This window comes from Elephantulus edwardii, unplaced genomic scaffold (genome assembly GCF_000299155.1).
Source record: "Elephantulus edwardii isolate Elephantulus edwardi_28Jun2011 unplaced genomic scaffold, EleEdw1.0 scaffold00028, whole genome shotgun sequence".
Lineage (NCBI taxonomy): Eukaryota > Metazoa > Chordata > Mammalia > Macroscelidea > Macroscelididae > Elephantulus > Elephantulus edwardii.
The window spans coordinates 12,643,247-12,658,109 of NW_006399778.1; the positions used below are offsets into that span (position 1 = coordinate 12,643,247).

Genomic DNA, 14,863 nt, shown 5'->3' on the forward strand with positions numbered 1-14,863 from the left:
TCAAACTCTGTGGATAGAATTCTAAGACTTTAAATGTGGGAACAGACAAGATATTACCAGCCTTTACTTGCAGAGACACAGCATTGACTTTAGGAACATTCTTATTTTGTCAGAAAATGTCTGGTTCCAAACATGCAGGAGCTATCTACCTAAAGAGGATTGTGAACAATTTTTAAGTGCATTGCATAGGGCTCTAGCTGGCTCTTGGGATGTATGTATATGTAGGGATATTGTTTGGCAGATCAGGGAAAAGTCAGGAAGAAACAATCACTGAAATCACTCCTGTGTGCTTTGTGTTTGACAAAGGGAGTCACCTTGGACTTAGGCTGGCATTGAAGAGAATTTCTCTCTGCTCCTTTGAAAATTGCATTCTTGAAGTTTGTTGAGTGTAAGCAGCAGAGCAGTAGCCAAGGGGAAGGCCGAGATCAACTGAGAGAGAAATCCAGCCAACGCACCTGCTTTTCTCCCTTACAGAACTCTCAACATGAAGATCTTCCTGCTGTTGGCTGTACTCATGGCGTTGGGTAAGAGCTGAGCTCATGTCTGACATTAACTGTCCAGGGTGGGAAACAACATCATTTCTTAGTTTTTCTTCCATGACAGCAGAGTTTCTCTTTAGGAAAGAGATAGAAACCAGTGGAGCATAACAAGGTAGTGACAAAGAGGGCCAAGGAGGGAGGACATAAAACCCAGACCACATCAGCAGCCAATTTCTTTCCAGGTTTGCTACAGGCACAGGGTAATTTACTGGATTTCAGGAAAATGATCAAGTACACAACAGGAAAGGAAGCTGCCTTAAGTTATGTCTCCTATGGTTGCTACTGTGGCATTGGTGGCAAAGGAGCCCCCAAGGATGCAACAGATCGGTGAGGCCGCTCCTCACTCCCTTTCTCTGCTTACTTCTGTCTCACAATCCCAGGGGATCCAGGGTGGAAACACTGCCAACAAGGTGGTCACTCTTCTCCAGATGACTCGAGAATCACTGAGAGTCAACGGTTGGCTGACCCCCTTGATCTAAGAGAAAAGAGGCTCAGTGATATGTCCTCAATACAGGTGCTGTGCTGAACATGACTGCTGTTACAAAAAACTGAAGAAAAGTCGTTGTGGTACCAAATTTCTGAAATACAAGGCTTCTATAAGTGGAGGCAATATCATCTGTGGTAAGAAAGAGTCCTGTGATCCTATATTGTTTCCTTACTGAGTGTCCACAGGAAGAAGAGGGTGGTGAGCAGTACAGGAAAAGGATACAGTATGGTCAAAGGTCTGGAGGGTGCTCAGGGAATTGTAAGTAATTTTGCATTGCTAAATGGAGCAAAGTGGAGAGAAAGTATGGTGAGATGCAGTGCTGGAGAGATAAGAAAGGACTAGGTCAAACCAATGGTACAATGGGGTTCAGTGGTAAAATTCTCCCCATGCCTTGCAGGGGACTCAGGTTCATTACCTGACTAGTGTATCTGGTGCACAACCACCACACATCTCACTGAAGGCTTGTTCGTAGAAAGGTTTAAGTGAAGTTTCCGGACTAACACAGACTAGGGAGAAAGGCTTAGTGACTTAATTCTATAAATCAGTCAGTGTAAACTCTAAGACTCACAGTTGTTTGATCCACTGGGATGGCAAAGGACTAGGTTGTTTTGTTGAGTAGTGCAAGTCAAGGACCAACTCAATGACAACTAACAACATCAGCAAAAACAGATCAAGTTTTTGACACAATGTGATATTTCAATTTTATCCTAAAAGTACTATTGCTTTTCAGTACTATTAAATCAATATTAGATGAATAGAAACACAGAGTGATGGTACAATTAACTCAACTTTCTATATGACAATCTTTATGGGAGCAGAGAGCCAGGTCTTTTCCCCCACAACTATTGGATGAGTTCAAACTTTCGCCCTTTCAGTTACCAGCCAACTGCTTAACCATCGCACCACCTCCATTCTGCAGCAATTGCTGTTGCTGCTGTTTGCCATGAAGTTAGAACTGGCTTAGAGCCAACCTTCCAGCAGTAAACCACACAGAAGATTGTCCAACATTTCCCCACAAAGCGACTGGTGGATTTGCATCATATGCCTTCAAGATTGCAACACAGTTTCTTACCACCAGTCTACCAGAGGCCCCTTGTTGTTGTTGTTGTTTGCCATTGAGTTGGAACTGACCCATAGCTGACTATGGGTCAGAGGGTTTTCAGAGATGGTAACACACACGAGAGATGATTGTCTATCCTTTACCCAAGGAGCAGCTGGTGGATTTGAACTGCATGCTGTTGGAATTGTAGCCCAGCTTCTTACCACTAGGCCATTAGAGGGGGAGGTATTAACCTAAGGAACATGATAAGGTTTGCATTTATGACAGCAGATCCATGAGAGGAATTTTGAACCATTATGGACCCAACAGTCTGAATATTCCTTAGGATCAGATGCTGCATCTCTCCCGTTAAGACATCTTTATAGGGTCACATATATTTAGAAAGCTTCAGGTTACAAGCAACAAGAAGCCTAACTAAAGATGGCATAGACAGCGGGAGTACACAACTCTCACACAGCAAGAACTCTGGAAGAGGTTATACCAGGCTAGGGTTACTTCAACCACAAAGTCAATGTTGGCAGTATCTGTAATTCACACTGTCAAGACACAAGCTGCAGCTCCAAGCACTCTGGCCTCAGAAGAACTTTCCCATTGTACATCACTCTTTTGATGGAGAAAATTAGTCCTTCCCTAAAGCCCTCAGTTGCCGCCCTTTGTGTCTCATTGACCAGAACTAAATCACATATACCTTAGACTCCAAACTTTGCCAAAATAAAAGCATTATTAAATTTATTTAAATCAACCTGGAATCCTTGAGATTGAGGCACTTAACCCTCAGGGCAAATTTGTTAGCAAAAAGGAGACAATAGCTTTTTGGAAGGCATTTATCAGAGTCTTACAGGGCTTTGTTGTTGTGTGTCCTCATCGGACTAGAATTCATTCCCTGCAAGAAAGAATTCTATCTATCCTAAGGCTTCAGTACCTTTTCTCCCACTTTCTAGTAGCACAGATTTCCTGTCCTTACATGCAAACCAAGGAGCCCAGGTGACAGTCCATTTTACATCAGGCCACCTTCCTCAAAATCAGCAGTGCTAACCCTCCAGCTAGTTCACAGGAGGAAGATGAGCAGTCTTTTTCCCTAAAGCTTTACAGGCTCAGGAAAATTGTTGAGGATACCCTTGAGTCAGAACACCTTCCATGTAGTGACTTTGAACTTGACATTACAAACCTCAGTGCATGTTGTACTCCCATAGAAAAGCGGTCTCATATCATTCCTTCGCTTCCATTGTCCCAATCCTATGGTTCTCTAAAGTTCTGATTTCCTAGTGAGTGAGATGTTTGATAAAGTTTCTGTACTAATTTAGTATATATCATGCCACTCAACTCATTACTGGTGAGTCTGAACCAGCTCATAGCTGACTCTCCAGCAAGTTTCCAAGGCTGTAAATCACATGGGAAGAGATCAACCATCTTCCCCCTTCCGAGCAGCCTGGTGGCTTCAGGTGCTGTAAAGGAGCCACCTTTGGGTTAATAGTGTGAAGACAGGGCAAGGAGGGAGTGGAGAATCCAAGGAAGAAGAAAATGATGGAATAAAAATAAATTTTCACTTTATTTTTATTTTATATTGGTTTTCATACAAAATTTATATAAATTGTGCATCATTCATACTCATTGCGTTTCACACATGCCTATATTCACATTGTATTTCAAATGTTCACTAATGTATATTGTGTTTTATCAAATCAATCACCCTCGATCTATGCCTGCTCTTACCCTATCTTTTCAGGTCCCACCAGATCTTTCCCAATTCCTTCACCCCCTCTACCCCCAAAATTACTTTTTATAGAACAAATAAACAGAGGCGATTTCTTGGGGAGGGGAGGAAGAAGAAAATCTATCTTCATTAGCTAGAAATATTTGGAACACAGGTGCTTGTCTCTGAACTTCTGGAAGGATTGTGGGTTGTGGAGGATTCTGGAGGATTGTGTCTTCTTTCCCAGGATTTCCAGAAGAAGAATAAGACAGATTTGTAGCAAACCCTCCCTCCCTGTTTGTTTTCTTGTGATTTCAGAGGACAAGGATGCCTGTAAGCTTAAGCTGTGTCAATGTGATAGAAAAGCTGCCTACTGTTTTGCAAGAAACAAGAGAACCTACAACAAAAAGCTGCAGTTCTACCCCAATTTGAAGTGCACTGGGAAGGCTCCCACTTGCTGAAGGCTGAACTTCTCCCAGAAGTTGGATCACTCAATACTGATTTCACTTCTGAGCTGCAATTTCCTGCCCTAGTCAAGTCCTCTGGTGATGAAGAAATAGCCCTCTGACATCTTAAAAGCAAACAAGGGCTTTCCTTCTAGCCCTTCCTAGAGAGAGAAGCCAAAGCCTGTAACATTTATACCTTGATGGGAGGTCCTTTCCCTTTTTTCTCAGCCAACAAGGAGAAAGGTGCCACTCCTTAGAAGGCTCCTTTGCTCTCTGACAAATCCAACTCCCTTCTCAGCAGGAGTGACTACACTCCTGCGGGTCTCTTCTAAATAAAGCAGTTCACAAGCAAGCTGTGTGCACCTGTTTGTGTGACTATGCATATGTGTTCATGATGTCATCCTAGTGCAATGAGGGTGCTGTGAGCTGGGCGTCCTCGGGCACTCCTCCTGAGGGATGAAACTTTGCAAGCTCATGGAGGGTTGTTTGTTCTTCTTTTTGTTGTGAAAGTGAAGAGTAGAAGGGTACTCCTTATGTTTTTTAAGGTTGTGTGACCCTTTCAGCAACAGATTGCCAAGCCAATGCTTGGAAGTTCCCCTGGTTAAACACAAATAATGGTCTTAGCTTGTATTTCAGAGTTTGACTATTTGTCCTATTCAGAGACCCTTATTGCTGTATTATTATTGCTACTGGGAACCAATGAAATTTTCCAATTCTTAGTGACCCAATGAGGCCTGGCCGAACTGTCCATGAGGATTGTTGTTGTTGTTGTTAAATGCCTCCAAGTCTCAGGGACTCATAGAGACCCTATGAAGGAGAGTCCTCGAAGCTTGGGTGCCTCCAGGTTCATAGGGTTTCTGGAGGCAAGCTATTATGGAAGTGGATGCCACTCCTTCCAATCATGAGGATTATTTGGCTAAAATCCTTATAGAAGCAGCTTGTCAGCTGTTTTTCTCGCAGAACAAGAAAGGGTTTGAATGGCCAAGAGCTGAGTGCTTAGTCTTCCACCATACAGTGTGGAACATCTGCTGCTAGTTAGCTTGTTACCCATGGAATTACTGAAGCCGTAAACTGTTAACAAGAGAAGACTGTCCATCTCCCTCCTAATGATCTGCTAGTGGTTTTGACCATCAGAGATGTTCAGTCTTTTGGTTAGCTGCCCAATAGCCTGTGGATTATATCACGAGATCTCTTTATGTGGTGTAAGCAGTGGCCCTTGGTTAATATTCCCCTGCAGTTATCTTTAAATTCTTCATAGTTTTACTTTTCCCTTGAGTCTGCAAATCCTGCAGATGGTCCTACCTTCATCTGTATGCTACTTCCCCACCTATATCATTCAGGGCTCTTCTGAAGGCATATTCCCATCTGTATCAGCTGAACCTCCACCTATTTCTTTGATAGTCAAACTCTGGAATAATGGATGATAGTCCTACACAGAGGCTTCTGCTGAGGGCCACAGGTAGGGCCTGAAATTTAGAGAGTGCGTAGGTAAGCTATAGTTGGTGTCTTTCTTTAACTTTTTTTTTTTAATTCAACTTTTAATTCTGCACAACTGTGCTCTGATTGAAGGAGAACTGCTGGTAGAGAAGTTAAAATACTGAGATGTTACCATCTAGATCTGCAGTTGGAACCTGCCAGTTGCTCCACTGGAGAAAGACAGGGCAATCTACACCCACAGATTATAACCTCAGAAACCCTGGGGAGCATTATACTCTAACCTATAGGGTCACTAGGAATTAGAGTGAAGCTGATACCAATGAGTATGCTCTGGTGGCACAAAGTTAAATGTCTGGCAGCAAACTGAAAGGTTGAAGGTTTGAAATTCACTCAGCTCCTTCACAAGAAAAAAGATCTTACACAAAGATTGTTGTTGTTTGTGGTATCCTCACGTCAGTTATGACTCTTCTGTTATTGTTGTTGTTGTTGTTATGTGTCACTTAGTTGTCTGCAATTCATAGCAATCCTATGTACAACAGCTCTGACACCTGCCTTATCTTGAGCCAGTCTCACTGACTCTGACACACCTATCCCCATTACCCCAGTTACTGTATCAATCCATCTCATCTGGGGTCTTCCTCTCCTGTGCTGTCCCTCCACCCTTCTCCAAGAACTGGTCCCTCCTGGCCACATGCCCAAAGTATGTGAGGCAGAGTTTCAAAATTCTAGCCTCCATGAAGATACTTGGTTTTGTCCTCCTCTAGTACAGACCTGTTTGTTTTCTTGGTGGTCCATGATATGTTCAAGACTCTTCTCCAGCACCACAAATCAAAGGTATCCATTCTTTTTTAGCTTAGTCTTCAAAGTGAAATACTTGTGTTTCAACAGTACCAAAAACCTGGGATTTTGTAGCAGATTTACCAAATGCAACAAGTCTTTTTTTTTTCCTGTCACTGCCACTCTGTTGAGTTGGTCTCCTAGAGTTAACCGTTTTCTTGCAGAGTCCTTGTGTTGTCTATGTACACTGACACATCATCAGCATATAGAGGTAGTTTTACCCTTCCTTGTCAATTTTTAATGCCCCTTATTTCTTTTTCTTGACTTATTGCTTATTGATTTAGCTAGAACTTCCAATACAACATTGAATAGGAGTGGTGATAGTGGGCATCCTTGTCAGGTCCATGTTGGCAGGAGGAATTTCTTTACTCTCTCATAGAAAAAGCTGTGGCATGAGGGATATAATTGCTGATGTCAGATGGATCCAGGTTGAAAGCAGAGAATACCAAAGGAATGTTTAATTGTGTTTTATTGACTATGCAAAGGTATTAGACTATGTGGATCCTAACAAATTATGGTCAATATTGGGGGGAAATGAGACTCTTAGAACACTTAATTATGTTCACACAAAACATACCTAGACCAAGAATCTGTTGTCTAAATAGAACAAGGGAACACTTCATGGTTTAAAATCAGAGAGAGTGTACATCATGGTTGCATTTTTTCTCCATACCTATTCAATGTGTGTGCTGAACAAATCATTTGAGTAGCTGGGGTCTATGAAGATAACACAAAGCAACAACATAGGCAGTCTGATTTTTGTGCATTGCATCTGGTAAAGTTTATGAAATATCTGCTTATGGTTCTGAAAAACGTATCTCAGGTTAAATAGATAATAATTCTATCATAGAATTTCTGATATCATTTCTAAAACCAAAATCATATTTTTCAACTACTGATCCCTCTTGATTCACACTTTTATATTCCAATCACTAGTGCACATAGCATATTCGATCAATTTTAGACTGTAGAAGTTGGTTTAAAAAATGTAAATATCTTGTATTAATGGTTACTGGATAAATTTGTGTAATAGTCAAATAATCGCTATACCCTTTAGGCACATGAATATTATCCTATCACTAACAGCACTGCAATTCAAGATAGATCTTGAGAAGTTCTCTATTAAAAAAAAAAAGCTACCCTTGCACCAGAGGCCTACATGTCTCTAGTGATCCCAGAGAAGTTCCAGAACATTCTGCAAGGACTCACACTAACATCAATGGGCAGCGGAAACCAGCCTTTGCGATCACTGCCATTAAGGGTATAGGGTGATGATTTGCTCATGTGGTACTGAGGAAAGCAGACCTCAACCTCACCAAGAGGGCAGGAGAGCTCACTGAGGATGAGGTGGAGCGTGTGATCACCATTATACAGAATCCATGCCAGGACAAGATTCCAGATTGGTTCTTGAACAGACAAAAAAGATGTGAAGGATGGGAAATTCAGCCAGGTTCTGGACAACAAGCTCTGTGAAGACCTGGAGCAACTGAAGAAGATCCATGCCTACCAAGCGCTACGCCACTTCTGGTGCCTTCGAGTGTGAGGCCAGCACACCAAGACCACTGGCTGATGGGGCTGGACTGTGGGTATGACCAAGAAGAAGTCTGTTAAGAAATATTTAGAACTGGCTTTGACAAGCACTGTAGCAATTGGACAATTTTAAAACAGACATTCGGGGGAGGGGGGAGAAGAATGAACTGGGGAGGAGGGTAGAGAAAACAGTGCAACAATGAATGAATGAAAACCGAAAATCTCTGTAAATGTTCATTAAAACTAATAAAATTTAATAATAATTTTAAAAAAGAAATATTTATACACCTTAAAAAAAAAAGGGAAATGCTGCCATCCCTCTTCAAATTGTCACTCCCTGCATAATGGATTACATTTTGTCTAATTTTAAATGGCCAATATCTGCACATGTTAGCTCACTAATGCCTAGAATATCAGGTGTTCAATTTCATTTTAAAAAACCTGCAATTTTTAAAAATTCCTACATCACATATCCCACATTATGATAATTGACAAATTTGAAGCTATTTCTTCTCATTTTGAATCTTGCCACATTAGCAAATGAAAATCCTAAAAGCTTTATTTCATTTACATCATTAAGGTGCAGAATGGTATATAATTTCAATATAGTCCAAGGTCATTTCCATTATCCATTCTCTTTTTTCTTTAGTAAAATAACTCTAATTTTTTGTTGGACACATTGATGCTCAGTTTGCGGTGGACGTGGGGGTTAAACCTCCAAGCTTGCCTCTATGCATTATCATGACTTTGTTGTTGGTTCTGTGTGCTGTCAGAACTGGCTCATAACTGACCTTCTGATAGATTTGCAGAGGCAATGAGTGGAATAGAAGGAAATTGCCCATCTTTCTCCTGTGGTACAGCTAGTGGATTTGAATCATACTCATTAGGGTTGGCAGTGCAACTTCTTATCATTAGGCCATCAGAGGTCCCTACACAACAACAATAATGCATCTCTAACCATTGTCAAATATACTCCGTGATGTACAGGCTTACACAACAACCCTGACCCCCAGCCCCAGTTCTCAAAACACGATCCTGTACTCCAGGCCCTTTGCTTACAGGGGAAATGTAAAACGAATGACATTTTGGCAGTTAGGTTGTGTTGACTACACAAGTTTTTAATGATAAATGTTAAAACTCTATATTACAATAAAGCAGACATCTCAAAAATAAATATGTCTGAACATCACCTAAGGACCTTGTTCAGATGTAGCTCCATCTTAAGAAGGACCTGATAATGAAAGCAGTCTCTATGATTTAGTCCTCATCCTAGACCATCTAAATGGGAATCAGCATTTGAACAAAATCCCCTGATCATTCACATACACACTGAGATTTGAGTTCTACCCTATTATTTGGAAGCAGGAGTGGCATCCAATTCCTAAACAACTTGCCTCCAGAAACTCTATGAACTTTGATAAATGTCGATAGTTGTAGAGGGGCTTCAGGCCTTTTGTTCATGGGGTTGCTATGAATCATGTTCGACTTGAAGGCAATCAACAATGACCCTATTATATTTTAGATTTTTCTAACCTACTTGAATTTAAAATCTAACTCAAGAATTAGGTTCAAGGCACTGAACACTAATGATAAAAGACCAGATGAACTGTAGGATGACATCTGGCATGTTTTCCATGAAGAAAACAAAAGATCATTACAAAGACAGAAGAAAAAGAAAAGACAAAAACAGGTGATAGATGAGACTCTGAAAATTGTACTGGAATGTCAAGAAATCAAAACGAAGAGAAGAAATGACAAAGTAAAGAAATGAGCCAAAGATCCCAAAAAGCAGATCAAGAAGATGAAGTGAAACATTACAACAAAATGTGCAAAAAGTCAGAAATTTAAAAGAAGAACTCAACCAACAATTCTCAACATCCGAGAAATGAAAAACAAATTCAAGCCTCTAGTTGCAATATTGAAGGGTGCTATGGGTAAAATCTTGAATAATCCAAGAAACAACAAAAGAAGGTGGAAGGAATACACAGAGTACCTGTATCAAAAAGAATTGACTGACACGGACCATATCAGGAAGTAGCAGATGGTCCAGAATCAATAATAATTAAAAAGTTCAAACTGCACTGATGACATTGGCAAAAAATAAGGCCCCAAGAATTGATGGAATAAAAATTTATTTACTCCAACTATATAGATGCAGGCCTGAATGTGCTCACCAGGTTATGTCTAGAAATTTGGAGCACAGCTACCTGACCAACTGGAAGAGACTCATATGTATTCCCATTCCCCAAAAAATGGTGATACAGAAGAATGCAGAAATTATCTAACATATAATTAATGTCACATGCAAGCAAAATCTTGATAAAAATAATTTTTAAATAGCCAGAAAAATATATCAACATAAAACTCCCAGAAATTCAAGAGGAATTTAGAAGAGGCCATAGCACCAGGGATATCATTGCTAATGCCAAATGGGTCATGGCAGAAAGCATAGAATATAGAAGGATGTCTATGTGTGTTTTATTAAATATGGAAAGTCATTTGACTGCGTGGATCACAACAAATTATGACTAACATTGAGAAGAATAGGAATCCCAGAACACTTAATTGTCTTCCGATGATATGTATACCTAGACCAAGAAGCAGTTGTCTGAAAAAAGCAAGGGAGCAGTGAATGGTTTAAAATTAAGAAAGGTGTGTGTTAGGGTGTATCATTTCTCCATACCTATTAAAATGTATGTTGAATAAATCATTCTAGAAACTGGACTTTATGAAGAAGAATGTAGCATCAGGATTGGAGGAAGACACAACCTTGCTTGCTGTAAATAGGATTTGAAGTTCTTGCTACAGAATATCAAGTACTGCATCCTTCAATATCAATTACATCTCAACATTAAGAAAACAAAACCCCTCACTACTGGGTCAATAGGCAACATCATGACAGATCGAGAAAACTTTGAAGTTGTCAACTGTTTCAGTTTACTTGGATCAACCATCCAAAAGTGCCACACTCCTACTAGCAGTTGAGAAATTTAAAAACTTATTGCAATGGGAAAGTCTGTTGTCTGAGACCTCTCTCCAGAGTACCAACGAGCAACAATGTCAGTTTAAAGATAAAGGGGCACCTGATCCAAGTTAAGATCTTAATTGCTTGTTATATACCTGAAAATGGGACAATTTTACAACAGAAAAAGAATCCATGCTTTTGAGTTGTAGTGTTGGAGAAAAGTATTGAATATCCAAGGATTTATTTCCAGATCTATCTTGGAGAAAGTGAAACTGAAGTCTTCCTTGGAGGCAAGGATGATGAAACTCTGTTTTACATACTTTGGGGCACATTGTTAGGGAAGGCCAGTCTGTGGATAGATAAATCATACTTGGAAAGGAGGAGGGTCAGCCTGAGAGAAGAAAGCTTCAATGAGATAGATTAACATAGTATCTGTAACAATGGACTGAAGTGTGTCAAAGATGGTGAGGATGGCATGGGATAAGGCAGGGTAGACGACTTGATAGCACGTAACAAAAACAATACCCTCATATAATAGACCAGAAGCTGTCGTTAGTTGTCATGGAAGAGATTTAGATGCATGTCAAGCCACATAAAACAGAATTAAATGTTGTCTAGTCCTGTATCATGTCATCTTCAAATAATGGTATGATTAATCTGTTGTTGTGGCTTCTGTGTATTGTGTACACCTTCCACATAAAAGGCTTCTCTTCCAGCCCTTTGTGAGACAGTATTCTGTGGTGATCCATAGAGTTTTCACTGGCAGTTTCTGAAAGTAGACCAGCTGGCATTTTTTTTTCCTGCTATGTCCTAGTCTAGAAGCTCCACTAGAATGATGGCTGACTCTATTAATATTTGAAATATTTCTGTCAGAATGCCTAGAAACACACAAGACACCACAGTACAATAAATTGACAGAGTTTGGTGGATTTAGAACTTAGCCAGAGTCAAAGTCCACACTTGTAGTGGTTGAAGAAGTGCATCAAAGTGTTATTCTGACCCCTAGTGTCTACAGAGGGTGCTCTAGCCACCAGAGGGTAGAAGTTGCTTGCCAACCCGAAGGCAGGCAGTTCAAATTCACCAGCAGCTCAAATTCACCAGAGGGAGAAAAATGAGCAATCTCCTCCATGCAATTTACAATCTTTGAAAACTCACTGGAGTTAGCTACAAGTCAGTTCTGACTCCAGACAATGAAGGAGGGAGGGAAGGAGGAAGTGAAGGAGGGAGAGAGGGAATGAGTGATGGCCTCTTTTGCCTGACATTGAGTCCTTGTTTCATCCATGCTGCCCATCTTAGCTGTGCTGCTTGAAACCCCACAACCCTCTAGCATCTGTCAGAGATCCCTGCAATTCCCTGAACATGTGTAAAACTTGATTCCTTACACATTAAAGTTGGACTAACATATACACTCAGGATTATTGTTTTTGTTGGTTTTGGGTGCCATTGAGTCAAGCACAACTCATAATGACCCTATAAACAACAAATATGAACCCTGTCCAATCCTGTGCCATCCTCAACATGTCCCTCTCCAAGGACTGGTCCTTCCTTGCAACATGTCCAAAGTATGTCAGATGAGGCTTCAGAATCCTTGCCTCCAAGGAGCAGCCTGATTTAGCCCTCTCCAGGATGAACCTGTTTGTCTTCTTAGCAGTCCATGATATATTCAATACTCTTCTCCAGCACCACAACTCAAAGGCATCAATTCTCCATCTATCATCCCTAGTCATTGTCCAGCTCTCTGAAGCATAACAAGTAATTGCAACGATCATGGCCTGTGTCAGGTGCACCTTAGTCTCCAGACTGACATCATGCTCTTCAGTACTCTGGAGAGGTCCCTGACAGCAGACTTTCCCAGTGAAATACATCTTTTAATTTCCTGGCTGCTGGTGCCAAGAATGTTGATTGTGGAGCCAAGCAGACTAAAGCTGTGAACAATCTCAATCTCCTCACCATCTATCATGATGCTGACAATAGACCCAGTGGTGAGAATGAATCTTTGTTTACATGGACTTAATCTGGAGTCCTTGTGTTGTTGTTGTTCTCATACACTGTTGAGTCAGAACCAAACCATAGTTGACCTTCTAGCGGGTTTTCAGGGGCAGTAAATTACAAAGGAGGATATTGCCCATCTTTATCCCATAGAACAGTTGGTGGATTCGAACCATGTGCCTTTGGTTGGCAGCACAGCTCCTTACCACTTGGCCACAGAGCTCCTAGTGCTGGAGTCCTGATGCTTTTGGCTGTACCCTTCTTCACAAGCCTGTTTGTATTTGCTGAGATTGTCACTTGTAGACCAACCTATATAGACGCAGCTGCTTGCCTCATTTGGTTTCTCTAGTTCTGCTTCTTATTTCCTAGCTAACACATCACAGTTGAATTTTTGAAGAGTTCTTATGCACCTTTCTTTTTGGTCTTGTTCATATTTATGACCCCTTAAGAGATAAAGTGTTAAGTCAGGTACAGATCAATTCTCTTTGGGTTGTTTGAGCATTTGGTTTTTGGTGGATGGAGGTAAAACTAGAGGATGTAACTAATGATATGGCCAACAGTAGGCTTCTAATTCCACATCCTAGCTTTCGACAATAAACTTACTTATTTTCATTGGGTCTGTCAGAGATGATGAGATTGGCCAGGATAGGGCAGGGTTCAGAACTGTTGTCCATAGCGTCGCTATGAGTCACAGGCAACTTGACGGCACATAACAACAACATTCTTCATTAATATTGTGCTTCATACAACCATTCCCATACATTATGTTTTAAAAAATCAATCACCATTGGATCTTGCCCATCATTATCCAGTCTTTTCAGGTCCATACCAGATTCTTCCCATTTTATTCACCCCCTTTCCTCCACCCACCAGACTATGCAGCCCTGTAGTTTCACCCCTTCCCATCCTCATTCCTCCAGTGCTACTCCTTCCACCCTTAAATCCCTATACATGTTTTACTAGTTATCCTTCTATTTTTATAAGAATGTAAATACACAATGTATACAGACTTTTAAAGCAAACGAATATAAAAAAAAAGTGGGGAGAATTAAGCCACTATGACAAAAGTACTTTAAAATATTGGATATTTCTATAATTGAAAGGTCCTGGATTAACATGAAGCACATTTTAATATTTAACCTTTCCTACCATGTGCACATAGGTACCTGGACATGGCATAGAAGTTGTTGTTGTTATGTGCCATCGAGTCACTTGCGACTCATAGCGACTCTATGTATAGGAGCTCTAAACTCTGCTTTATCCTGTGCCTACCTCACTGTCTCCAACACAGTTACTCTCACCACTCCAATCACAGAGTTGATCAATCTCATTGAGGGTCTTCCTCTCCTGAACTGTCCCTCTACTCTCTCAAACATGATGTCCCTCTCTAAGGACCAGTCCCTCTTTGCAACATGCCCAAAGTATGTCAGATGAAGCTTCAAAATCCTTGCCTCCAAGGAGCAGCCTGGCTTCATCCTCTCCAAGACAAACCTGTTTGTTCCCCTAGGAGTCCATGATGTATTCAACACTCTTCTCCAGCACCACAGCTCAAAGGCATCAATTCTCTTTCTATCATCCCTAGTCACTGTCCAACTCTCCAATGCATAGAAGTACCCTCCAATAAATATTTGTTTTAAAAATAAGATAATTATATAAATCAACTTTAAAAAGTTTAAAAGACTTTTATCCATTAACACTATTTCACTTACAGAGTTTTATTTTAATTGTGCTCTTATAAGCAAGAGAGTGTTCTGATAGCTTAATGGTAAGGAGTCGTGCTGCCAATCCAAAGGCACATGGTTCAAATCTACCAGGTTTCTGGGCAAGAAAGATGGGCAAGCTCCTGCAATGCATTTTCTGTCTCTGAAAACCTGTTAGAT

The 14,863-nt window shown here is 40.7% G+C and overlaps 1 protein-coding gene and 1 pseudogene across 1 annotated transcript; both read left to right on the forward strand.

The window, feature by feature from the left end:
• The first annotated feature begins 484 nt into the window (after positions 1 to 484).
• LOC102849025 (phospholipase A2, membrane associated-like) lies at positions 485 to 4,240 on the forward strand. The gene is made up of 4 exons (XM_006883680.1): positions 485 to 524; positions 722 to 866; positions 1,054 to 1,160; positions 4,098 to 4,240. The coding sequence occupies exons 1-4, from the start codon at positions 485 to 487 to the stop codon at positions 4,238 to 4,240; spliced, it is 435 nt and encodes a 144-aa protein (XP_006883742.1).
• A 3,418-nt stretch (positions 4,241 to 7,658) lies between these two features.
• On the forward strand, positions 7,659 to 14,164 carry LOC102849429 (annotated as a pseudogene).
• Positions 14,165 to 14,863: the final 699 nt, after the last annotated feature.